We start from the raw sequence: 25,746 nt of genomic DNA on the forward strand, positions 1-25,746 counted from the left end.
TCACAGGAAAAAAACACTGGAGAAAACTACCTAAAAAATGTCTTTTTCTTAAAGAAAAAAAGTCTTGCCAGGACCAAAAGATCCCAGCAAGGAACTTAGGTCCTTACTCCTGACTAGACAGAAAAAAAACTGATTCCCTGTAGCAGAGAGAGGGAGGATATACCCTCAGGGACTGCCCCCTAGGGTGGAGCCAGAACGTTTTGTCATTCTGCCTAGTCCTACTCCTGCGGAGACAACATAACCCAGCTCTTGAGAATCAAGAAGACTACGTCTGTCAATGAGCGATAGAGAAAATCTATTTGGACTCCCATGTAAAAAATAAAAAAAAATGTCTGTTTTGTCCACAATCGGCAATATTAAAGCGGTAGTATACTCAAACACTCTTATAAATACACTCTTTTAAAAGTAATATATAAGCCCTAGGCCTTACCATTGCGATTTGTATCGCCAATACAAATACAAGAGATACTTTGCTGTAATCACTAGGAAATAATTACCAACATTCTCAATTCGATTTCTGTACATAGTTTACTACAAATGTGCTGACCTAAGCTGATCATGCTGGCAATTTGCCCAGATAACGGTGTGTGTCTGGTCCCGAACTAACAAGATGGCAAAAGTAAGGCTAATGAGATGAAGAGGACTGTAACCAAGCATGCATGGGAAGAGAAGTTTTCTTGTTAAAAAAACTTGGTTCGAGATGAAAATTGTCAGATCGGTTTTTTGGTCTTTCATTAATTTAAAATACGAGGTAAGACTTGCCTAAATATTTAACGTTAGGCTAGCTTCACATATAGGCATTTGCCCTGCGCACCACTTCAAAACTCAAAGCAGCTCAGGTATAGCAAAAGCAAATCTTTAGGGCAAAAGCTACATCTATGTTCCAAAGAATGGTTATCATACCTGTTGGGACAGTTTCCATCTGTTACAGCACAGGCTTTCATCCAGTTCTGGAGACTAATATTGCTTAATCCCTGAAAGCGGTACTAACTCCAGCCCCAATGTCACTGCTTGATTCTGAAAAATTGTCCTCAAACATGGAACTAGCCTTGAGTTCAGCAGTGTCAGCCCTCAGTACTGGACATGAGCCATCATGATTCATTACTTTTAAGGCCAGTTTACTTGATAGGGTGGCAATGCCCTCCATTACATAATCTCCAGTTGAGCTGCAGTGAGTTAGAATAAAATTCCTACATACTGTACTACAATTCAGCAAGAGGCAAGTGTAGGGCTAAGAGCGAAGCAGGCGGTTCCTACACCTGTATTTTGTGATGAGACTGATGTGCACCCACTAAGGAAATGTGGGGAGCTTTTCAGAACCACATTTTTAAAATGTACATCAAATAATTCTTTGATTTGAAGCTGACCATACATTCTTCAGTTTTTTTTTCTGGTTGAACAAAAAAAAAAAAAAAAAGACACACCACAGCTAAACTAATTTCCCCATCACGCTGTGTCACTGTATTCGGACATGGGGCTTCCCCACTGTCAGAATACACTGATCAAAACAATGCACAAAGCAGGTAAATATGTTTTTAATGTAATACTAGTCAAGATTCAATGGCGAGTGATACATTGCCATCACAGGAAGTGTATTGGAATCATGCTTCCAGGTCCCCACCGCGATCTGACCGGAAGTTTCTTACTGGGAAGGTATTTCTACACGAAGAGTGACGGCGGGCACTCAGCTCCAGTCCCAGCCGATAACTTGTAAGTAGAAACGCGTCGAGGGGAACAGGCCGTGCCGTCACACATCGCGTTCCATTCTGCAGGCGGCCGAGATCTTCTATTAGAGCTACAGTTGGATGTATATGATCAACATTTTGCTGTGTTTGCCTTTGTATTAAAGATTTTTTATAAGGTTAATGCACTATTGGCATTTATCTTTCTATTTGGGAGCCATCTGCTTGATATCTCGCTATTGATACATATGAAATCAACACCTACATGAAGCCGATGGTTTTAGGAGATCCATATAGTGGGACTCCAGTCCATGTATACTCTGCCATAGAGTATTGCTCATCATTTTAAAGCTCAACTTCCTAACAATTTGGTAAGGAGCAAATCACTACTTTTGGGTGTATTGGCCGAAGTCACACTGTCACTTTCGAATGAGGGATATTTTTGTCACTTGATTTCAAAGACCATTGTGGTAAGGGGCCACCTATATGTACAGGAAAGTGACTGGGTGTATATCCACTTTGAATATTTGAAGATATCACTATATCATTTCATCATGGGACTATATCTTATCACTCTTTGAAGTTGAAGATGTCACAACATTTGTGTTTCTTTTGAGAGACTTTATTTATTTGGTCACTATTATTTATCACTGTGGTGATTTAATAATATCACGTGTATTTATCTAATGCATATAAATTTTATATATATATGTTTGCTTATGTATATTTATGTACTTTTTAGAAGCGCACTACCTTTTTTTTATATTTATTCAGTTATTTTTTTCTAGTGCTGCTCTATCTTTATTTTTGGTTAGCACGCCCTTTTTCATACATTTAAAATATGACAGTTTGTTGGGGGGGGGGGGGGGGGGTATTGTGACATACCTCAATTCAAACTCAATTATTTAGTATAGTATAGAAATTATGTGTTAACTGGTTCAAAAGTCATACTAGACCAATATTTTCATCTTGACTTAACTCTACACTGTATTATTTAAATAGTACACCACATTCTTCATATATTCTACTAATGAAAGGATGTCAAACAAGAAGGCTTCTGACTAGATGGTGCCTGCATTACTTTACAGAGTGCTTCTCAACATTATTTGAAACACTATGCTACATAAAAGTAGTGATTGTCCGTGTGGTGTTTTGCACCAGAAATAGATAGTCGTTACTAAATGTTATAAAACCCATTCATTAAATTTCATCTATAAAAACACCCTTGTGTTTTCTAGAGGCTACATACATCCCAAATTGATATTTTAGCTACATGGGAAGGAGAAGAGCAACAACTATAGTGAAAAAAAGCTGTCCTCTGGAGTCTCAGTGACATATATAAATTAAATTATTAAAAAAAAAAACAGCAAGGTCTACCTATAAAAGACATTTTAAGATTGAGGAAGAGTTGCCATTTAAAGTGGTATTATACCCAAAAGCAAACATTATATCGCAGATTACCAATTCTTAGATGTGAAAGTTCCATTAGTTTTGTTTTTTAGGCTTTTATTTTCACCTGGTGATCCAGCCAGTAAATCTGTTGTTTTTCAAAAGAACTTGCTGTCCTGCAGAAGTAGCAGTTACTGGGAGGAAACAAACCATTTATCACTGACAGGGGTGTTTTTAATGATCAGCTTTTATTATTTATGTAAAACCTATATCCCAAAAGGAAAGGAAAGGAAAAAAAAAAAAAGGTTTGCTGTAACTACTTATAAAGTATTAAATTAGAGCTTGGCTTCAATTTGTTAGTGTATTTAAATCTGCTAGTACTTTTAACACTACCCTCCCCCTAGACTGTGCTGCTGTCCAAAGTTGGCCCTGTGTGTCTTCATCCACAGTGGGGACACTTAAGCTGGATAAACACAATACAACTTTTTTATTCCTTTAGATTTACCTTCAACTATGTAGTGCAAGGGCCTGCCTGATTGCATACAAATTAAAAGTGTTTATTGTATAGTGTGTATCCAGCTTAATACAGGAGATGTGTGTTACTGGTCAGATCACCAGGTGAAAACAGAGGGGGAAAAAAGCCTAAAAAAGACAAGGAATGCAGCCACCACATCAAATGATTGGTAAGCTGCAATATATTACATTTCTTGTTTTTGGGTTTAATATTACTTAAAAAAAAAAAAAAACAACAACATGCTACCATATTGTCAAACATTATCCTATACAAAAAGAGAAAATACATTTAGGGACCTAGAGTACATTGAATATGGCATATAAACATAACTTTTGAAATCTCTTAATAAAAGATGAGCTGTCTGCTTCAATAAAATTTCCTACAGAGGTGCCCAATAGTTTTCCTAATAAAAAGGTCTGTAGTTTTGTTAGACCTTGGTGGGGGAAATTACATAAATAGCATTTCCAACTTTCAACATAAAGGTGTCACTTGCCACCAATGTGGACTAGCAGTCTAGAGCTTAAAAAAAAATAGTCTTGAACTTGGGAAAATCAAATGGAGCATATCAATAAAGTGAAAAAAAAAAAAAAAAAAAAGCAGCATATTTTTGTGTCAAAACACTGGTAGTTGCTAAAGGGAGTCTATGTAAATCTTGCGTTACTTTTTTTCCCCAGCTCCAGTCTCATCCTACTGTGCAAGGCTTCTCATCACATAAAAGGGACCAATAGGGAGGAGGAACATGAAAGAGATAGACATGATGGGTAAATGAAAAGTCAAAATGTCCATATAACTTACGCTGCCTATACTTCTGAATCTACTGATCACTTTGAAATATGTTTGCAGCCTTAGCTGATGGATTTTTCATTACATACTGTATGCCTCACTTTAAATTGCCCAAGTTTGTGTCAGATTTACTTTATAAAGGCCAAGTAGTTGCATGCACTGCAGCAGTCTGGAACTTGCATATTTAAAGCTGAACTCCTGTGAAACAGCTAAACACAGCGATAAAAGATACTTCTAGTGGTTCTAAAAGGTATTTTTTTCTTATTTTAAAGCCAACATGTCATACTTGCCTGCTCTGTGCAATGGTTTTGCATAGAGCAACCCCGATTCTCCTCTTCTGGGGTCCCAACGGCTCCTGTTGCAGTCTCTGAGCCAATAAGGAGAAAGCTGCTGCTCTCATGCACATTGCTGGATCGAGTTTGGGCCCAGGCAAGTATAAGGGGGGGGGGAGTGGGGGTTAATTCAGAAGGTTTTTCACCTTGATGCAGAGAATGCTTTAAGGTAAAATAAAAGCTTCTGCCTTTTCAACCACTTTAAAGGAGTAGTTGTACCTGCCAAAAATGTTTTTTTCAATCCAGTCCTGAGACTTACACAGCTCTCTCTCACAGCATAGCCCTGCCTGGCAGGGAATGAGAATTAATTTTTATTTTTTGCAGTTTGGCAACACTTACAAGCCTTTCCCCCCTCATCAACACTGACCACAGTAAAAGGAGAAGCAACAAACTGATAAGCTCATCTGTCACTCTCTCATACGCATGCTCTTCACCACTATAGCTAAAGTTATTGGCAAATTGTGAAGCTTCTTGTTCTTCCAGTAGGGGCTTTACCGTATAGGGAATTGCAAAAAAGCAGATACTATGTAAAATTCAGGGAGGTAACGGTTTGCAATTCAAAGAAAAACACATATAATTATGCAATAATATAGAGCTGCTCTAATCTGTGTATGTTATGCCTGTCTGGAGTTCAATTTTAAAACCCAACTGAAGCCACAGAAATACATATTCAGTCACAGATTTCCCCTCACATTTCTGCTATAGAAATTGTACAATGTGCATTGATTCCTCAGCATGATAAGTCTGTGAAAGGACACTGGGTTGAGAGGTTTTGTTGTACTCCTCTTTGCCAACAGAGGGCAAGGAGGGTAATTCCATTAATACGTCGGTATTTAAAACATTTCCAGATTAATATTAGTTAAAAAAATAATGTACAGCACCAGAGGCTTAAAAAGAAAAAAGTGTGAGACTTTAATTTGGCTTTACTGTCTGTAGAAAGCTGATCAACAGAGCTTCCCAGAGGGGAAACACTGGTGGTAGGCAAAAAGACAGGATTCACACTCCACATAAAAGCAAAACCCTGCCAAGCAATGAAAACCCAATTTTGTCCAGTCAGAAATGTACTAACTATACTGCTATTAATGTAATAACAGTACAATACATACACTACTACAAATTTTACAGAAAACGTCAGCATGAACTTCAATATAGAGTACAAGTGATCCTGCAGGAAGATATGAAGATCCGGCTCCAGGTGGATGGTTTTTGAACTGAAGACCATGGCAGAGAGAAGAGTCCAAGCACCAAGGTACCTATAGCGGCTTTAAGACTTGACCGCAGCAAGTTGCATTAATCGAGTCACCGGAGCTCCTCCCAATGACCTGCCAGTTGACCATGTCCCTCTTCCTGACTTTTTAGTACTCTGCCCCCTCGGGCTGCTGGGATTGTTTTCTGAGGACAAAGCATGTAAAAATCATAAGATCCATTCAAGAGCTAATACAGTGAAATTATAGCTGTCCATGCTCAAGAGCAACCAGCAAACTGTAATAGCTTTAAAATAAAATTTTCACTAAGAAACATGGGGGCTGCTATTGATGATTTCTAATTCAGCAAACATAGGATTTTTGTATTCACAATAAAATGATTTCCTTGGAACCCATTGAGGGACAAAGAAATTCCTAAACCTCCAGGTTATACTGTAATCTACAGAAGGATTGGGCACTGGCAAACAAAAAACTGTACACCAGCCCAAGGTATAACCCCTTCCAACAACTAGCATGCTGCTGATTTTTTTACATAAGCAGTGCCAAGAATATGATCATAAAAACTTTTATTTTGGTAGATCACAAGTAAAACAAGTTATCTTTAATAAAGAGTATGCTAGGTTCGGAGTGCTGCTGGTTATTGTACAATAATGCAGGATATTAAACACACCTTTTCTACTGCAACTCTGAGGCCTCATGCACACAGGACGTTTATTTAACTCGCCTAGAAGCCAACAGCATTTTTGCTAAACAAAAAATGCCTGATCCTTGTAAAAGTGTCTAAAGCTTTTATGAACTTTTACAGGCGTCAAACTCTTGGGCGATAATTTCATTGGTCAGAATAATTTATTCTGGCCAAAGAAATTAATTAATGCTCAAGCACTAGCTTTTAGTAGCGTCAATCGTTTTTTTCTGCCCAAACTCTGCTGTTCCTGGACGCACTGGTAGTGGGTTCTTTTTCCTGCCTGTAAAACCTGCTCAAAGCCTATCGGTGCATGGACACAAAGGCTAGCATGGAGGGGCGTTTAGAGGCAGGAAAAAAAGAAAGCCAGATGCCACCTAGAAGTATGTAAAAACATTCAGTGTGCATGAGGCCTGAAAGTGCAAATTAAGCCATAATGCAACTTACCTGAAATGGTAGGTGGACACTGTAGCTTTTTTGATGTGCTGAGAGGTAACCTGCCAATTCTACTTTGGCTGGCTGTACCACTTCCCACACGTGACGAGGATGAACTGGGGGAGTAGAAGAAAACAGGGGTCAGATATGAGGTACAGCCTACTTTAGCTTTCCACAAACACAATGAATCCAACATAAATACTGACAACCATTTAAGATGCCATCATCAAATTAAAAAGAAAAAAAACACACATTTCAGTGTAAAGGTCATGACAGGGCATTTTATGTATTCCCGTACCTGAATACAGTCAACAAATTCCTCAGTGCTATACAGAGCACATGTAGCCATTCATATTGGTCCTGCTCCAAAGTTGCTTCCAACATAAAATTCTTACTGCAGGAATAGATACTGTACACACATACACACACTAGCCTATTCGGTCAGTCAACCTTATGATATTTTAGATTGTTGGACAAACCAAACACCGTGATATAGGGCAAACACAAACTAAAATCTAAACATTGTAAATGAGGGAAAATTTTTTTTTTTACCCTTGAGGCCCACTCACATTTCAAGGGTTAAATACAGTACTTGTTTAGTCTAAGGGTGCAGGGATAAGCTGTATTGCATACCTTATTCCTGAGTTAGCCTTCTGTGCTGTCCCTCAGCTATTAACCCTACATTGTATGTGAGGATGCAAGCCTGTGACAGTAGCCCATGGTGCTTTGGAGAGGATTCTGTGAAGAGCCAGTTGCATGGATTGAGGGACCCCACTGGAGCCAGTAATAATGTAGCTAGGACACCTTATCTCTGAACCACTAGTCTAAAAAAGCATTTAGCCCTTGCAGTGCAGGAAGGAAAAAAAAGAAGGGGGGGGGGGGAAATCACTGCAAGGGTAAATTTCTCTTTCAAACTGCAGCCTGCAAAACCTTGCGGCCAAAAGAAGCATCTGCGGATGCCAACACCTCTACTTTGTAGAATTTTGTAAACGTATGCACAGACGACCAAATTGCCCCCTTGCACACTTACAGCCCTGACGCCTGATGGCGAAAAGCCCAAGAGGTATTCAGCGCTCCCGCAAAATGCGCCTTAACCAGGAAAGAAGGAACCTGACCCTTCGGTGAATAAGGCTGAACTACCGTCTGCCTGATCCATCTGGATATGGTCACTGCAGACGATGCCAATCCTTCGGTAAGGATAAAAGATCCTTCGGTAACGATAAAAAGAGTGTCTGATTTTCTATAAGACTCAGTGGTCTCCAGATAGACCCTGATCACCCAAACCACATCCAAAGCGTGCAATGCAAATTCCTTAGAATGTTTGGGCTTAGGGCAGAGTGAAGGCAACACAATGTCTTCATTCAGATGAAAATCAGAAACAACCTTAGGAAGAAACGACTGATAAGGTTGAAGTATCACTTTATCCCTATGTATCACCAGATAAGGTGAGCGGCAGGACAATGCCACCAGTTCAGATACTCTGTGAGCAGAGAAATCTCCCCAATTTTCTCAAAAGGAGGCCTTTGAAGAACAGAGAATACCAAACTGAGATCCCACGACGGTAGTGGGGATCTTCTCGGAGGGGCCATATGGCGCACTCCCTATATAAAAAGGTATTAATCAAATTATGTGTAGCCAATGAGCGTTGGAAATATATAGCCAAAGCCGACACTTGGCCTTTGATAGTGCACAAAGTCAACCGCTGTTCAACTCCTTTCTGCAGAAAGGCCAAGACCCTAGCTATCAAAAACAAGCAAGGGTGCACCTTCAGTGATTCACACTATGAAATATATGATTTCAATGTACGGTGATAAATCTTCCTAGAAGTTGACTTCCTAGCCTTCAATAGCGTAGGAATCACAGAGTCAGGAAGACCTCTCTCTCTCTCTCTCTCTCTCTCTCTCTCTCTCTCAACACCTGGCTTTCAACAGCCATGCCGTTAAAAAGCCAGCAACTTTAAAGCAGGATTGAAGAAGATCGGACCTTGAGACAGCAGATCTTCCCTGATAGGAAGTCTGCAAGGAGCAACGCGGACCAACCTTACTAGGTCTGCGTACCAAAACCAGCGAGGCCAGCCCGGAGCCACCAGAATGACCGGCATCCCTTCCATCTCTATCCTGCGCAGAAGCCTTGGCAGGAGTTTAAAGGGAGGAAAGGCATAAATTAGCCGATACTGAACACAAGGAGCCACCAGAGCGTCTGTGGCATCGGCCAGAGGATCTTGAGACCTGGCTATGAATCTCTGAACCTTCTTGTTGAGGCGAGAAGCAAACAAATCGACCTCGGGAGTCCCCCACCAAACACACACCAGATGAACCACCTCCGGGAGTAGGAACCACTCCCCTTGATCCAACACCTGACGACTCAGATAATCTGCTAGCAAGTTCTCCACACCTGGAATGTGTACAGCAGAGAGGGCTGGAATACATTTTTCAGCCCAGGCCAGAATCCTGGACATCTTCTTGGCTGCCAAGACACTCTCTTGGTCCCCCCCTGGTGATCTGATGTAAGCCACAGCCTTGGCGTTGTCTGATTGAATCCGAACCGGACAATCTTGCAGATGAGTCGTCCAGTGGCTCAGACAAAACTTTATTGCTCTGAGCTCCAAAACATTTATCGGTAGTTTCGACTCTTCCATTGTGCAGGTACCCTGGGCACAGAGCTTCCCCAGCACCCCGTTCCAGCCTGATAGGCTGGCGTACATGGTCAGTGGTCACCACCACCCAAAACAATGGGAGGAAGGACTTGCCTTGGCAGTGCTGGAAACTGAATCCACCACAACAGAGCAGACTTTGTGTTGTGACTTAACCGAATCAAAGGGTCCAAGGGCTTTGGATCCTTGTTCCATTTAATCTCCCTTTGCAAAGGTCTGGAATGGAACTGAGCAAATGGAACCTTCTTGAAGGTTGATACCATCAGACTCAAGGCCCACAAGCAAACTCGGAGAGGACAGATTGCTCGCCAACAACAACCGAATCGCCCCCTGCGACTTTTGCAGCTTGTCCGGGGGAAGAAACTTTGGCCAAGGCTGCATCCAGAGTCAAGCCCAGATAATCTAGTCTCAAGACAGGTGTCAGGGCAGATTTCTTGAAATTGATGTTCCAACCGAAATCCTGCAGAGTTCTGACAGTGACCGTCAGATCCCCCAACAAGACTCAAGGAGAGTTCGCTCTCAACAGGAGATCGCTTAGGTACCCCAGTACCGCAATCCCCCGCTTGCGCAGCAATGCCAATATCGGTGCTAAGACCTTGGTAAACACTCTGGGAGCTGAGGTGAGACCAACGGATAAAGCCACAAATTGAGAATGCTCCTCTGCTACCGCAAAGCGAAGAAACAGCTGGTGTCCAGCGTAGATAGGGATGTGTAGATATGCGTTCTTGATATATATGGAGGCTAAGAACTCTCCCTGATGAAGAAACGCCACTACTGTGCGGATGGATTCCATCCGAAATCTCTGTAATCGCGCAAAGTAATTCCGTAACTGGACTTGGGATAATTGTAGATTGGACGGGAAGAACTTGTCCAACGGACGAGACCGGAATTCGATCTTGTACCCTGATCAAATCAGTTCATGAACCCTCTTGTCCTGAATCAAGGAAGTCCAGGGTTCCTGAAAGAAACAAAGACGCCCCCCACCCCAGAACTGGGTGAGGGCACCCCTTCATGCAGCTGAGGACTTGTCGGCAGGCCCAGATTTTCCGGACTTAGTCTTTCCTGACCATGGCTTTTTGGGACCCCCAGAAGACCTGAACGATTTTTATTTCTCTTGCCACCTGGAGGCACGAAAAAGATGTTCATGATCGTTAAAGGAAGGCCCCCGCCTAGGATGTGGCGCCTTACTTTTAAAAGATTGGGTCAGATTAGTGCTCTTACACCCCCCCCCCCCGTGATACCTTTGATCAACTCGTCCAGAGAGGATCCAAACAGCTTCTCCACTGTAAACGGAAGATCAGCCACAGCCTTTTTTGAGACCAGCATTTCAGCCATACCAAGCACCTAATCGCAATATCACACATAAATACCAGAGCTTGAGCCAACTGGTCTATTATTTCCAGCACCGCAGGGGGAAGCCGTGCAGTTTCCATGTTACTTTTTACATTCAGTAGCAGTCTGCGCTACCAGAACATTCACAAAAAGGTATTCTTTAACCTGCGACCTGCCACCACGTGTGAATGGCGGGACAACGATTCCATCCATCTATCCAGGGGATCTGGAAAAGTTGGCGATTCTTCCACCAGTAAATCAGTCGCCTTATTCAACCTGGCCACAGGAGAATCTACTTTTGGTGGAACAGTCCACCTATTGGACACCGCCCCTGCAAAAAGGCAAAGGCGTGCAAAACGCTTAGGCACCACCAACATGTGCTTATTACGTCTCCAATGTTCATCTACAATGAAGTGAAAAAATTCTGGGCAAGGAATCACTTTCCCTGACTTAGGGGATTTGCGGGAGCCAAAAGACACCTGCGCACCTGACGCTGTAGGTTCATCAGCCAAATTTAGAGTTTCCCACACAAACTATCAGAGCTTCCACCAATGCGCGTTCCTGCGCTGTGGTTGATGAGGACAGGTCCTCTTCACCATCAGAACGCGAAGACACCGAATCCTCAAGGTGGTCTGCGTCCGTGGCGACCATATCCATCTCAGAGTCCGAAGACCCTGCTGATGCAGGTGAAGGCGGAGGGCATTAGCAGCTGGAAGCACCAGAAATGGCCAAATCTACCTTGGACATCAAATTTTGCAAAAAGACAGCAATCTCTGGCTGAGACTGGAAACTGGAAGGTCCTGCAATCACTCCCAGGGGTCTGCAGGTGAAATTTCATCCTGGGACTCCAAGTTATGAAATACATTTTTTTTAGGGTACTGTGCCTTTAAGACCGCGAAAAACGCAGTCCCACTGCTAACACTGCGGGCTCTCAATAGCTGATAATTATATAATAATAGCAGAGCAGATGAGGAAAAACCTCAGGAAAAACTTTACCAGACCCCAAGAAGCTGCCAGCACGATCAGTGTAAAAACGAAACTGTTACTGACTGAACAGGAGGAGGAAGAGAAAACTCTGCCTCTATCTGTAGAAATCCATGCCGCAAACCTGTTCAGCCCATGGCCCTCAAAAACATGGCAACTCATACATTCTCAATGGGGAATTATATAAAACGGCTGCCCATGCAATCTTAATGGAACATAGAAATCATGAACCACAGCAAAATGGAGGCCCCCACGGCACGCCATGTCGTCTCCAGGCCCCACAAAAGGGGTCCCAGAACAATAGGCATCCAAAGGTCCCGGACCAGGGATCCACACAGGACAATCCACCCCCCTCAAATAGGCGCCACAACGGCCGCGTTATTACCCCCCCTCCCCCAAGGTAAAAACCTGCTAGGTTGGGGAATGCCGAGGGGAATACCAGACTAGTCCTCCGAAGCGCCAGGGAAACCGAGGGAGCCCCTAAGGTCCAACAATTGCAGGGAGGGGCCCACGACCACCCCGAGACCGCTAGGGGTTTTGGGAGGTGGGAGGGGCAACATTTACTCACCATACCACGGTACCAGGTGGGAGCCACTCCGAGACAGATCACCTCCCACCCAGGATAGGGGTGCTGTCAGCCAAGGGGAGGCTGCAACTCCAAATCATGTACGTCCCAGCTAAACAGTCCACTCGCAGGCTCGTCCCCATCTATCGGGGCACTGTCGTGGCGAGGCCTAGTTCTGGACTATAACCTGCTCACGCTCGATGGCCAGGCTGGGAGACCTTAAGGATCTACATTATCCAGTGCGAAAACCACAACCAGCTGTTGCTTGTAGTTCCTCTAGATTTTGGTCCTCAGGAACTAACTGGTGAACAAAAAAAAAAAAAAAAAAAAAAAATCACAAAAACGTTCCCTGTTACAGCTAAGACCGAAGTCCCAGCAGGGCTAGGTCCTATTCCTAACACTAGGCAGAACAAACGGATTAATAAAAGCAGAGTGTGAGGGGCTATGCCTGCAGGGACAGCCTCCATAGGTGTGGTTAAGCTTTTTGCCTGCCTAGTGCCTATTCCTGATGGGAGGAGCACAACCCTACTAGTAATGAAGATGGAGCTGTGTCAGTCTAAGAATGATAGAGAAAGAAGGGTGTGTGCTTTTATTTTATAGGTATAGCATTATTTAAAGATTTTACCCAAATCAACTATTTATACTTGTCCAGCGAATGCCAACACAGCTATTCTGAAGCTAGATAATAAAGTGTGATTGTACAATTTTAAAATACTGTATAGAGCCCCAAGTCAGTTCCTGAAAGCTTAGGCTACTTATTTACCTTATAGAGCGCCTTCTTCGCTGAGAGTAGGCTTTTGTAGATGTGCAAATTGAAGCGGTATTTGGAATCCTCTCAGATTGGCCACTTGTGGTGAATACAGGAACCACAGAACTGGGGAGAAAGAATACAAAACTTCTATCAGTTTCTTCTAAAATGCACAATACATGGTAAAAAGCAACTGTAAAAACCATACAGGGCAAGAGCTGAGGTCCTGGTACGGCACTCTAAATTGAGGCTGTGGAAAGGACAGTAGCAAAAAGTAAGTAAGAGGGGTTATCTTGGGCTGGCATGCAAGGTTTTTGTTGTAATAGGTAATATATCCCGAAAGTCACTGACTTCCTGTGTCCTTTCAATGGATGAGCAAAAAAAAAAAAAGAAAAAAACCTGTAGAACTAGTTCTTATCTTTAGACAAAATGATTATTAGCCTTTATATTGTAGAGATCTGAGCGTAGGAGTAGTTAAAGCGGTTGTATGATCCCGCGCTGCCATGATCCCTCGCCGTCTCTTCTGGGTTCGGCGGCTCCGGCGCGGTGATTGGCTGGAGCCGCGATGACGTCACTCCCGCGCATGCGCACGGGAGTGATTTTCCGGCAAGCTCCCGGCAAACAAAATTGAAGGTCCCCCTGGACCTTCAGAGCGCGAGCGGCTGCATGCACTGAAAATATCTCCTAAACCATGCCGGTTTAGGAGATATTATTTGTACCTACAGGTAAGCCTTATTATAGGCTTACCTGTAGGTAAAAGTGTCAAAAAGCGGGATACTACCGCTTTAAGTAGCCTAAAGACCAGGAAAGGACTGCCACAATTAAAAGTGCATTTCTGGAAGATAAGTAGGTGTTTAGGATGGAGAGAACAATGGGAGAAGAGCTAAATGTCAGTTCACTTGAACACCTGAAACACTGAAAGCTCTGCATCTGTGCCACTTCATTATTCCAACAAATCAGATTAAACCTAAAGTGAATGTGGTGGCAGCAATAAATTCTAAAAAGTGAAAGTCTTGCCTAAGAGCACATACCACATGGTGCCTACTGCCTATCCCCTTTCTTGGTCTGGAAGCATTTTTCTTTGCCCCTCTCTGATCCTGGTTTATTTACTAGGGACTCTGTGGGTGCACTGGAATTCAGAATGAATGGCACTGCAATGCACACCACTATGCTTGGTGTGCAATCACAATGTAATGGAGCGAACGAGTCCTAAAGGGGGCCCTCTTACTGGACAGCAACCCATCACCAATAGGATGTAATAATCGAATCTCCACTCTTAAATTGTTAGAATAATGATATCTTACCGGTTAAGGATTATATTAAATACACATGTACCCAAGCTATGGAAACTAAATGATTTACCAATTCTTAAGCCATAAATGTTTAAAAACAAAAAAATAAAAAAAGTTTTTTCTTGAGTGGAGAGGAATTAGGTTTTATTGCTGTCTGTGTCTCCATTAAGGAGATTCACCCTTTCCATTTGTTCTGTTTACCATTATCATTGAAAGTAAAAGAAAATGCCAAATTGTCCACAGAAAAGTGATAAAGGGGAAATCTTCCAATGGGGCACTAGTCCTGGTGACCTGGGGGTCCCCAAGAAATTCCCTTAATTTGCAGGGATTTCCTCTTACTTCCTGTTTGGCTATGGGACAGGAAGTGAAGGGAAATCTCTGCATTTGGACAGTGTTATAACCCTCCCATGCTCTATCCAAAATGTATAGAAAAGGTTTTGCTCATAGTTCTACTTTAATGCCCAAAGATTAATTAGCCTCTAAATTGGGTTTTCAGTTAATTTCTAACACCTTTACAACATCTACTGCATGTTTGATCTGAAGATTGTTTTTGAGTATCAGTTATCAGCCCCAAACACTTGTGGAAGATAAACTTGCACAGAAAACACCCACCATCCCCTAGGACCCATGGCATGTCATAGGATATATGCTGAACAATCACTCTTTCAGCTGAGATCCTGTAATAGGGTCCAGGCCTTTACACCACTGAAATGCATCTGAGCAGCATTTTCTACAAGAAATGTAAGTATTTTTTAGCCTACCACTCCAGTTATCTATCAATACAAAATGGTTTTCGCTGTCCATATTAAAATAGGAGTACAGTTAAATAACCTACATTAAGAGTATTATATATTAAACCGCAGCCAATCATAATGCAAAGAGTTTTAATAATTTCTGAAAACATAGAAAAGTGAAGCAGAAAAAAGGACTGTGGTCCATCGAGTCTGCCACATTTTTTTAAACGATTTAGAAAATCAGACTGCAAGCTTAGCAATAATGTTTTCTTAACTATATTATAAACACAGTTCCTGCTACAATATTTAGAATGCTTTGAGAATAACTATCTCTGGTTTACAATCACTGTGGGCTTACCAACCTTTTTATAAAAGTGCAATCAATCTGTGGTACGCCCATGTTTTCCCAGCCAGGATAATCAGAGGATCCAAAAGTAACAGTTTTGTCCATTTCTGACATCAGCCAGGCCTCCTCTGAAAGGTCAAAGGTGGTATTCATGTCCCTGACAGCCGAAGCCAGGGGAGAGGCATTGTTCTGGAGAGCAGAGGTCCCCAGCGGGACTCTGCCTTTTGTTACAGTCTGAGATATTGGGTTTGATGCTGTCTTTGTGACCTTCTTGGGATTACACAGAGAAAATCGTTTTGGTGGATGAGGAAAAGCAGATTCGCTGCTTTTATGAGTAAAGAGATTTACAGCAGAGCGCAGGTTTGGTCGGCTGGGAATGGAGGATTTTCTGGGCCTTTTGACATGGACCTCTGGGGTGCTAGGAATGCCATCTTCTGCTTTACATGGAGTGTTGGCTTGCCTTCTTCTCTTTACTGGCACTACTGGACTATGAAGGCTGGGGCTGATGTCTGGCAAAAGCTCTCTCCTGCAGCGTTTTATTGCTTTTCTTTTCTTGGAAGGTGGGGCTTGGGTTATAGGTTCCTCCTCCTGCAAATCTGTAATAATATCTAAAAGAGAGAAAGCACATTTATTCATTTGAAGCTAGTGTATATTTGTTTGAAAGACACAGTGGAAAGGATTTGTTCAATATTATTATGGTGGAAAAGAACTGTTAATGTAAAATATAAAGGAGTTTTGTTTTTACTGTTTTTTCTTTTTCTTTTTAATTTTTATGGATTGCATTTATGTAAGAAAATGTCACAAATATAGATTAGTACACAGGTGCATACACTTATATGATTGTTTGATCTCTTTAGTCTAAGTTGCCTGAGTGAGACAAATTTGCTTTATGGTTACATTCACACGGGCGTTTAGACAGTGTGAATCCTAGTGGCAGGAACCTACAGATTCCGGTGCTGGGTTTCACAGCTACCTGAGACCTCTGAGCCCGTACACTATACTGGCAGGCTGTGTAGCAATTTGTGGCTGTTTGCACAGTCAGTGATTATCTGCAGCGTGTGTCCAGTCATGGTTACTGGCGTTGCTAGCGGAATATCTAGGGCCAATGCCTAAACCTGCAGCCAATGCTTGCAGCTGCCAAACACAGCCGCAGAAAACCAGATTTTTGACTTACCGTAAAATTCTTTTCACTGAAGTTCATTGACAGACGCAGCTCCATATCTTCTTGACCATTGAGTTATGCTGCCCCCTACAAGAGTAGGACACTAGGCAGGAAAAAGCTTGACTAAGCCTATGGGGCAGTCCCTGCAGGCATACACCCACTCACTCTGCTATAGCCCTCTGTTTTTTTTATAAATTCAATATTTATTAACCACTTGCCGACCGCCCACAGTATATTTACTGCGGCAGTCAGCCCCGTGCAGGCAAAGCGACGTAGTACTATGTCTCTCGCTCCCGCCGGTCTTGTGCGTGCACCTGCTGATGGCTTGATTGGGTTCAGAACCGATCAGTCATCAGGTCCAGGCCAATCATTTTTGGCCTGGAGCTGTTGATCGGTCCTGCCCAATCAGATTCCATGCTGAGAATGTGTAATGTAAACACAGGCTCAGAAAAGACGTGCTCTCCCCTCCCATGATCCTTTTTGGATTCATCGCGAGGAGAGAGCACATCTGAGTACTGCACCAAGCACACCCACACACACTTAGATAGGCACATTTCACCCCGATCGCCCCCCCAAGTTAACCCCTACACCCCCTGTATACAGTATATAGCATTTTCCTATATACCAGTATAAGTGTGATTTGTGACCAGGTGTAGCGCTTGCGGCCCTCCCTTTTACACTTAAAATACCCGCCACCCCCCCCCCAAATAAAGATTTAACCCCCTGATCCCCCCCAGTTAACCCCTTCCCCCTGTCACATTGCACACTAATACAAACGTAATATACTGTTTTTCTGCTTTTGGTATTAGTGCGATTGTGACTTGAGTTAGCGCTAGCGACTTAGTTTCTGTCCCAAGTAGGTTTAGGGTCCCCGTCACCCCCCAATAAAGATTTAACCCCCTGATCCCCCCTACACCCCCTGTCACAACACACACTGTATACAGTATGTAGCATTTTCCTATATACCCTTATAAGTGTGATTGTGACCAGGTTTAGCGCTTGCGGTCGTTCCTTTTATCCTTAGGATACCCGCCTCCCCCTCCCAATAAAGATTTAACCCCCTGATCCCCCCCAGTTAACCCCTTCAATCCTGTCACATTGCACACTAATAAACAAGTAATATAGTGTTTTACTGTATTTTCTATTAGTGTGATTGTGAATTGAGTTAGCGCTAGTGACTTCGTTTCTGTCCCAAGGAGGTTTAGGGTCCCCACCCCCCCCCCAATAAAGATTTAACCCCCTGATCACCCCTACACCCCCTGTCACAACACACACTGTATACAGTATATAACATTTTCTATATACCCGTATAAGTGTGACTAGTGACCAGGTTTAGCGCTTGCGGTCGTTCCTTTTATCCTTAGGATACCCGCCACCCCCTCCCAATAAAGATTTAACCCCCTGATCACATCCAGTTAACCCCCTTCCCCCCTGTCACATTGCACACTAATACACTTGTAATAAATGGATTTTTGTAAGAACTTACCGTAAAATCCTTTTCTCTTAAGCTCATTGACAGACGTAGTCTTCTTGATTCTCAAGAGCTGGGTTATGTTGTCTCCGCAGGAGTAGGACTAGGCAGAATGACAAAACGTTCTGGCTCCACCCTAGGGGGCAGTCCCTGAGGGTATATCCTCCCTCTCTCTGCTACAGGGAATCAGTTCTGTTTAAAGCAGTACAGAGAAATTAACCCAACCCACTCAATGATAGAGGGGCGGGTACTACGTCTGTCAATGAGCTTAAGAGAAAAGGATTTTACGGTAAGTTCTTACAAAAATCCATTTTTCTCTATCGCTCATTGACAGACGTAGTCTTCTTGATTCTCAAGAGCTGGGACATCCAGAAGCAGTGCCACAAATGAGGGGTGGGATTGACAAAATCAAATCCAATCTAGTAGGCCCAACCGGTGCCAAATTAGAAGTTTTAAAGGCTCATTATAAACAAAGAATGAGACTAAAGAAAAAATTTTCCAACGGAAAAAAACCCTCGAGGTAGACCACTGGTCTCCTCAAATTGCGGCCTGCAAAACCTTGCGGCCAAATGAGGCATCAGACGATGCCATTACATCAACTTTATAATGTTTAGAGAAGGTATGCACCGACGACCAGGTAGCCGCCTTGCACACCTGGACCACTGACGCCTGATGGCGAAAGGCCCATGACGCACTAAGTGCCCGAGTGGAGTGCGCCTTAACAGGGAACGGGGGCTCCCGACCCTTAATAGAATAAGCCTGCACTACCGTCTGTCTGATCCATCTGGAAATGGTCGCGGCAGATGCAGGCAACCCCTTTTTGGGTCCATCTGGGATCACAAAAAGTGAATCCGTCTTGCGAAACGAGTCTGTCGTTTTCAAGTATACCCTGATCGCCCGGACCACATCCAAGGAGTGCAAAGCAAATTCCCGAGGATGACTGGGCTTAGGACACAGGGAAGGTAATACAATTTCTTCATTCAGATGAAATTCTGAAACTACTTTTGGTAGGAAGGATGGATTCGGACGAAGAACCACCTTATCTCTATGAACCACCAGATATGGTGAACGACAAGATAATGCGGCCAGTTCTGACACCCTGCGTGCAGAAGTAATAGCCACCAAGAAGGCCACCTTCTGGGACAACGTGGGTAGAGGAATCTCCCTAATATCTTCAAAGGGAGGTTTCTGAAGAACCGACAACACTAAATTAAGATCCCAGGGGGGTAACGGCGCGTGCACTGGCGGAGCCAGATGTCGCACCCCCTGGATGAAATTCCGCACCAAGGAATGAGTAGCCAAAGGCTTCTGAAAGAAGATGGCTAATGCTGAGACCTGACCCTTGATAGTACTCAAGGCCAGTTTCTGCTCAACCCCTTGTTGCAGAAAAGCCAATATTCGACTAATCGAATAAGACCGAGGACGGAACCCCAAAAGGTTCACACCATGCAATGTAGGACTTCCATGTGCGATGATAAATCTTTCTGGAAGTCGCTTTCCTTGCTTCAACTAGAGTAGGAATAACTGAAGCTGACAAACCTTTGTCCTTCAGCACCTGGGTCTCAATAGCCAGGCCGTTAAAGCCAGCGATCGTAAAGCAGGATGGAGGATCGGTCCCTGAGACAGTAGATCCTCTCTGAGAGGAAGTCTCCACGGGACGTCCGCCACCAGTCTGACCATGTCGGCGTACCAAGCTCGACGAGGCCAGTCCGGAGCTACCAGGATTACTGGGATTCCTTCCTCCTCTACCCTGCGAAGAAGTCTTGGCAGTAACGCGAGAGGAGGGAAGGCATATATTAGCTGGTATTGCCCCCACGGGGCGATCAGTGCGTCTGCGGTTTCTGCTAGAGGATCGCGGGAGCGAGCCACGAATCTCTGAACTTTCCTGTTGAATCGTGATGCCAACAGATCCACATCCGGGGTGCCCCACCGTAGGCACAACTGGTGGAAAACGTCTGGATGGAGGGACCATTCCCCCTGATCCAGGGTCTGACGGCTGAGATAATCTGCCTGCCAATTCTCCACCCCCGGAATGAACACCGCAGAGATTGCTGGAACAAATCGTTCCGCCCAGCGAAGAATGCAAGCCACTTCTTTGGCCGCTCGGACACTCTTGGTGCCCCCCTGGTGATTGACATAAGCCACGGCCGTGGCATTGTCCGACTGGATCCGAACCGGGCTGCCCTGGAGCTGCTCGGTCCAGTGAATCAGACAAAGTCTGATCGCTCTCAGTTCCAATACATTTATCGGTAATCTGGATTCTTCCGGGGACCAAAGTCCCTGGGCAGATAATTGACCGAGAATTCCTCCCCATCCGGATAGACTGGCATCCGTGGTCACTATCGTCCAATATATTGGCAGAAATGACTTTCCCTGGCTGAGCATTGGAGACCGAAGCCACCAAACCAGAGACTCTCTGGTCTGTTTGCTCAATCGTATCTGATTGTCCAGGGATTCCGGATTCCGATTCCATCTGAGGAGAATCTCTTGCTGAAGAATTCGGGTATGGGACTGGGCAAATGGGACTGCTTCGAATGAAGCCACCATCAACCCCAGAACCCTCATGCAAGTCCGAACGGAAGACCAGCTGTTGGACAGTAACAACTGGACTGCTGATTGAATCTTTCGAAGTTTCCCTACCGGAAGAAACACTCTTGTCCTGACTGTGTCTAGAATTAGACCCAGATATTCGAGCCTCTGGGTGGGAACCAGAAAAGACTTTTGCTGGTTCACCAGCCACCCGAATTCCTGTAAAGAAATCATAATAATTTCTATGTTTTGTAGCAAGGTCTGAGGAGACTCTGCATGAAGCAGAAGATCGTCTAGGTAACCTAGAATCGATATACCTCTTTGGCGCAGAAGTGCCAACATTGGGGCCAACACTTTTGTGAAGACCCGCGGAGCCGTGGCGAGACCGAAAGGTAACGCCACAAACTGATAGTGGTTCTCCTCTACGGAAAAGCGTAGAAAACGCTGATGTCCTGCGAAAATGGGAATGTGAAGATAGGCGTCCTTGATGTCTATGGACGCTAGGACATCCCCTGGATGCAGGAAGGCTGCTACCGTGCGAATGGACTCCATTCTGAATCTTCTTATGTTGACGAAAGAATTGAGTGCTCTTAAGTCCAGAATTGGACGCACTTTGCCCTCTTTCCTGGGTATTGTAAACAGGTTTGAATAAAACCCTTGAAACCGTTCTGTCCAAGGAACGTGGACTACCACTCCTTGTTGTAGTAGATCTGTGACTGCTCTCCGCAGATCTTCTAGACGATCCGGAGATAGTCGGATATTGGAAGGGAAGAATCGCGCCGGTGGGAGAGATCGAAACTCGATCTTGTACCCTGACTTTATGACTTCGCAAACCCATTTGTCCGGGATTCTGGAAAACCATGGATCCGGGAACCGGCGAAGACGTCCCCCCACCCCAGTTATGGGTGGGGGCGCACCTTCAGGCTTTGGATGGTTTATCTTCAGGTCTGGAGGGGGCGGGCTTTTGCTTGCCCGACCAACGACCCCTGATGCCTCCTGTAGGAACCTTGGAGGACTTGTTTTTTCACCCGCTGGACGAAAAAACCTCTTGTGAGCAGAAAAAGAAGGCCCTCGTCTTTGACGAGTTCCTCTACCTTTAAAATTTTGCGGTAAAAAGGTGCTTTTTCCACCGGTGAGATCCTTAATGATCTCATCTAAGTTGGCTCCAAATAGACGTTCTCCTGAAAAGGGGATATTAGCCAATGCTTTTTTGGAACCTTGGTCGGCTATCCAACCTTTTAGCCACAGTGCACGCCTGAGAACCACTGCTGAGACTGATGCTCGCGCCATTAATGGAGTGGCGTCTAACGCCGCATCACATACAAACTGTAACCCCTGTATCATTTGCTCCAACAAATCTGATACCGCCTGAGGGACCTCTTCTAAGTCCCGGCGTAACCACTTGGTCCATTCAGTTACAGCCTGCGAAACCAGACCAATAGCAATTATTGGCCTGAAAGCTGATCCAATCAAGGAAAACATGGTGCGAGACATAGCTTCTATCTTGCGATCCACTGGATCTTTAAAAGACGGAGTGTCTTCTAAAGGAATAACCGTGGCTTTATTCAATCTAGCAATTGGTGAATCCACCACAGGTGGTTCTGTCCATTTCTTAATAAGGGTTTCCTCAAACGGATAACGCCTGTCAATGCGTTTGGAAATATTAAAAGTGCGTTTTGGCAGACGCCATTCTTCATCGATTGGATTGCCAAAACATTTGGGCAATGGAAAAACCTTTGCCACTTTGATGCGCTTTTTAGTCCCAAAAGGGATCTCAGTTTCAGCTATTTCTGATGGAATACCCTGTAACCTTAAAGTCTCTTGAACAGATACAATGAGTGCGTTTACCAATGCTTCCTCTCGGGCTATGGCAGATGCCGAAACATCCTCCTCACTGTCTGAAGAGACAGGACCCGAGACACCAATACCAGATGAAGTACCTGCAACTGCAGAAATAGGCTCAGAGTCTGAATCCGAGGTTTCAGATAATAAGGGGTTAGGCGGGGGTCGCTTTCTTGCGCCCTGTCCCTGACAAGCCACTTCCACCCGGGACACAAAAGTTTCCATAATGGCTGACAAAGATTCAATTGTCAATGGGGTGCTGGAGGATCCCGCAGACCCCTCGAGGGGATCCGGAGGAGATACATGAGTGGCAGGGTCCATGTTAATACAGGACACTTTTGCCAGCAATAAACAAAAAAACCTTTTTTTTTTTTTTTTTGTGTGTCTCCCCCTAGCGCAATAGCGCCCCTCAGAGTACCTGCTTCTCGATCCCAGAGAGAGAGAGAGAGGGACCCCCAAGGCTCACCAACCGATGCAGTGCAGTTTCCAACAAACTGCAGCCAGCGTCTGTCTTACACAGACTGGAAGGAGCTGTTTGCTTTTTCCCGGGCAGAAGGCGTGGCTCCGCCCCCTGTGTACGCCTTCCGGCGTTCCCAGCCCTCCACGAGGAAGCTGGGCTCACAAAACATGGCCCCCCCCATAGAAGAGACATAAGACTCCAAAAACATGGCGGCCGGCGTGACCTGAGGACATACATGCATTCGGTCTACGGCAAAATGGCGGCGGACCGCCGATATCGTCTTCCCAGCACATCCACCTGCACTCTGCTGAGAGGTGACATATGGATCTACAGAGATACACTGCACATAAGGTAGGATTATACCTCCTATGTTTGCTGTAATGTTACAGTCTGCTGGGTAGAGTGTTAGCTCTTGAACCAAGTCCACTTCCCACAAACACATGCTGTATTACAAGGGGGACTTGTAAGTGTCAGATATATACTGACCATATCTGGAGGGGCCCATAATATATACTGCCTCATAAATGAGGAAAAAAGGGAACGTTTTACTCACCATACCGAACCGACAGGCACCCTCTCTTCATAATACCCTCTCCACCGAGGTGGGGGTTTGTGGACGCCTCGACTCTCTGGTCCTGGCGTCCAAGCGAGCTTTTAACTCGCAAAGTCAGTCCCTTTACTGGGACTCCGTCGCGGCCGACTCAGCGCACTGGTCTGCACGCGCTTTTAGGCAGAAACCGGGGTGACCACTGGATCTCACATCCAGCCCGTCGCCCGGCCCCGCATACTTACTTGAATATGTCGCGGCCGACCAAGCGCAATGCCTGGTCTGCACGCGCTCGTAGGCCGGCTGGGGTGACCACAAGTGTCGCCCAGTCCGGCATTTTTGCTTGAAGATCTCACAGGAAAAAAACACTGGAGAAAACTACCTAAAAAATGTCTTTTTCTTAAAGAAAAAAAGTCTTGCCAGGACCAAAAGATCCCAGCAAGGAACTTAGGTCCTTACTCCTGACTAGACAGAAAAAAACTGATTCCCTGTAGCAGAGAGAGGGAGGATATACCCTCAGGGACTGCCCCCTAGGGTGGAGCCAGAACGTTTTGTCATTCTGCCTAGTCCTACTCCTGCGGAGACAACATAACCCAGCTCTTGAGAATCAAGAAGACTACGTCTGTCAATGAGCGATAGAGAAATACTGTTTTACTGTATTTTGGATTAGTGTGATTGTGACTTGAGTTAGCGCTAGCGAGTTAGTTTCTGTCCCAAGGAGGTTTAGGGTCCCCGCCACCCCCCCATAACGATTTAACCCTCTGATCCCCCCCCTGATCACCCCCAGTCAACCCCTTCATTACCCTGTCAAAGTGTCACTTTTATAGTGTACAGTTTTTTTTCTGATCACTATTATTAGTGACACAGGTGACATTAGCTAGTGTTAGCGTCAGTCTAAATATCCCCGATCCAGATCCCGGCGCATAGTTAGAAATAACCCCTTGATTAACACACACACACACACACACACACACACATCCATTACTAGTATAGTGTTTGAACAGATCAATATCTGATCAGAACTATACTAGCGTCCCCATAGTTTAGGGTTCCCAAAACGCAGTGTTTGCACGATCAGCACTGATTCCTGCCAGCACCTGCGTTTAACCCCTCCGCCCGGCCCAAAAAACACAACACACAAAACCGCTGTGTTAGAGTCAGGCCTGATCCCTGCTAGCATTAGCAGTTTTTTTTGGTAGCGGTTGAAATAGTCCTTGACAACCAGGGAAAATATAGCACTGTGGATCCCCCCCAACTGCCCAGACTACATAGGGAGCAGCGGCAAGATAGTTTGGGACTTAGTGTCACCCTTATCCGGAAAGGGGTACAATTTGTACGTGCACAACTTCTACACAAGCGTGCCACTATTTAGTCATCTTCTTGAATTACAAATTGACGCATGTGGCACCGTGCGACCTAATCACCGGGGCTTCCCCCAATGGCTTGTAAATTCCCGTCTTAGTTGGGGGGAGAGAGCCTGCTTAAAAACGGACAAATTGCTTGCGGTGAAGTGGAGGGATACACAGGATGTTTTCGTTCTGTTCTCCCTTCACGCAGACACGACGATCCAAATTCCTACGGCAACTGGCGTTATGGAGAAACCCCTCTGTGTCCACGAATATAACCTTAATATGGGAGGGGTGGACCTTAACGACCAGCTTTTGGCGCTGTATTTAGTTGCCCGTAAAGCCAGACGCTGGTACAATAAAGTGTCTGTTTATTTATTCCAATTGGCTATGCTGAATGCCTTTGTCCTATACAGGGCATCAGGATGAACTGGATCCTTCCGAGATTCCAGGAAGCGATCATCGAAGCCTACCTGTACCCAGGAGGTATGCATGCCCAACTTCCCCTTCCAGATGCAGTGAGCCGGTTGCATGAGAGACATTTTCCACATGTCCTCCCGCGTACTTCTACCCAAAGACACCCCCAAAAGAAGATGTCGTGTCTGAAGCAGGCGTGGATGTAGGCGTGACACCCGCTATTATTGTCCCAGATGTCCTGACCAACCTGGTCTCTGCATCGGGGAATGTTTCGAGCGCTACCATACACTAGTAGA

At 44.7% G+C, this 25,746-nt stretch overlaps 1 protein-coding gene across 1 annotated transcript in view; it reads right to left on the reverse strand.

Annotated features, from left to right (window-relative positions):
* Positions 1–5,621: 5,621 nt before the first annotated feature.
* The window catches only part of LOC309568122 (kinesin-like protein KIF18B), a 183,133-nt gene continuing 163,008 nt past the window's right edge, over positions 5,622–25,746 (reverse strand). Inside the window, exons 13-16 of the mRNA XM_082273725.1 lie at positions 15,693–16,284; positions 13,320–13,430; positions 7,035–7,138; positions 5,622–6,092 (exon numbers count right to left, since the gene is read on the reverse strand). Of these exons, the coding sequence (XP_082129851.1) occupies positions 5,965–6,092; positions 7,035–7,138; positions 13,320–13,430; positions 15,693–16,284 (935 nt within the window). The 3' untranslated portion in view covers positions 5,622–5,964. The remainder of the gene's footprint in view (positions 6,093–7,034; positions 7,139–13,319; positions 13,431–15,692; positions 16,285–25,746) is intronic.

The sequence above is a fragment of the Pelophylax lessonae genome, assembly GCF_965119305.1.
Source record: "Pelophylax lessonae genome assembly, chromosome: 12".
NCBI lineage: Eukaryota > Metazoa > Chordata > Amphibia > Anura > Ranidae > Pelophylax > Pelophylax lessonae.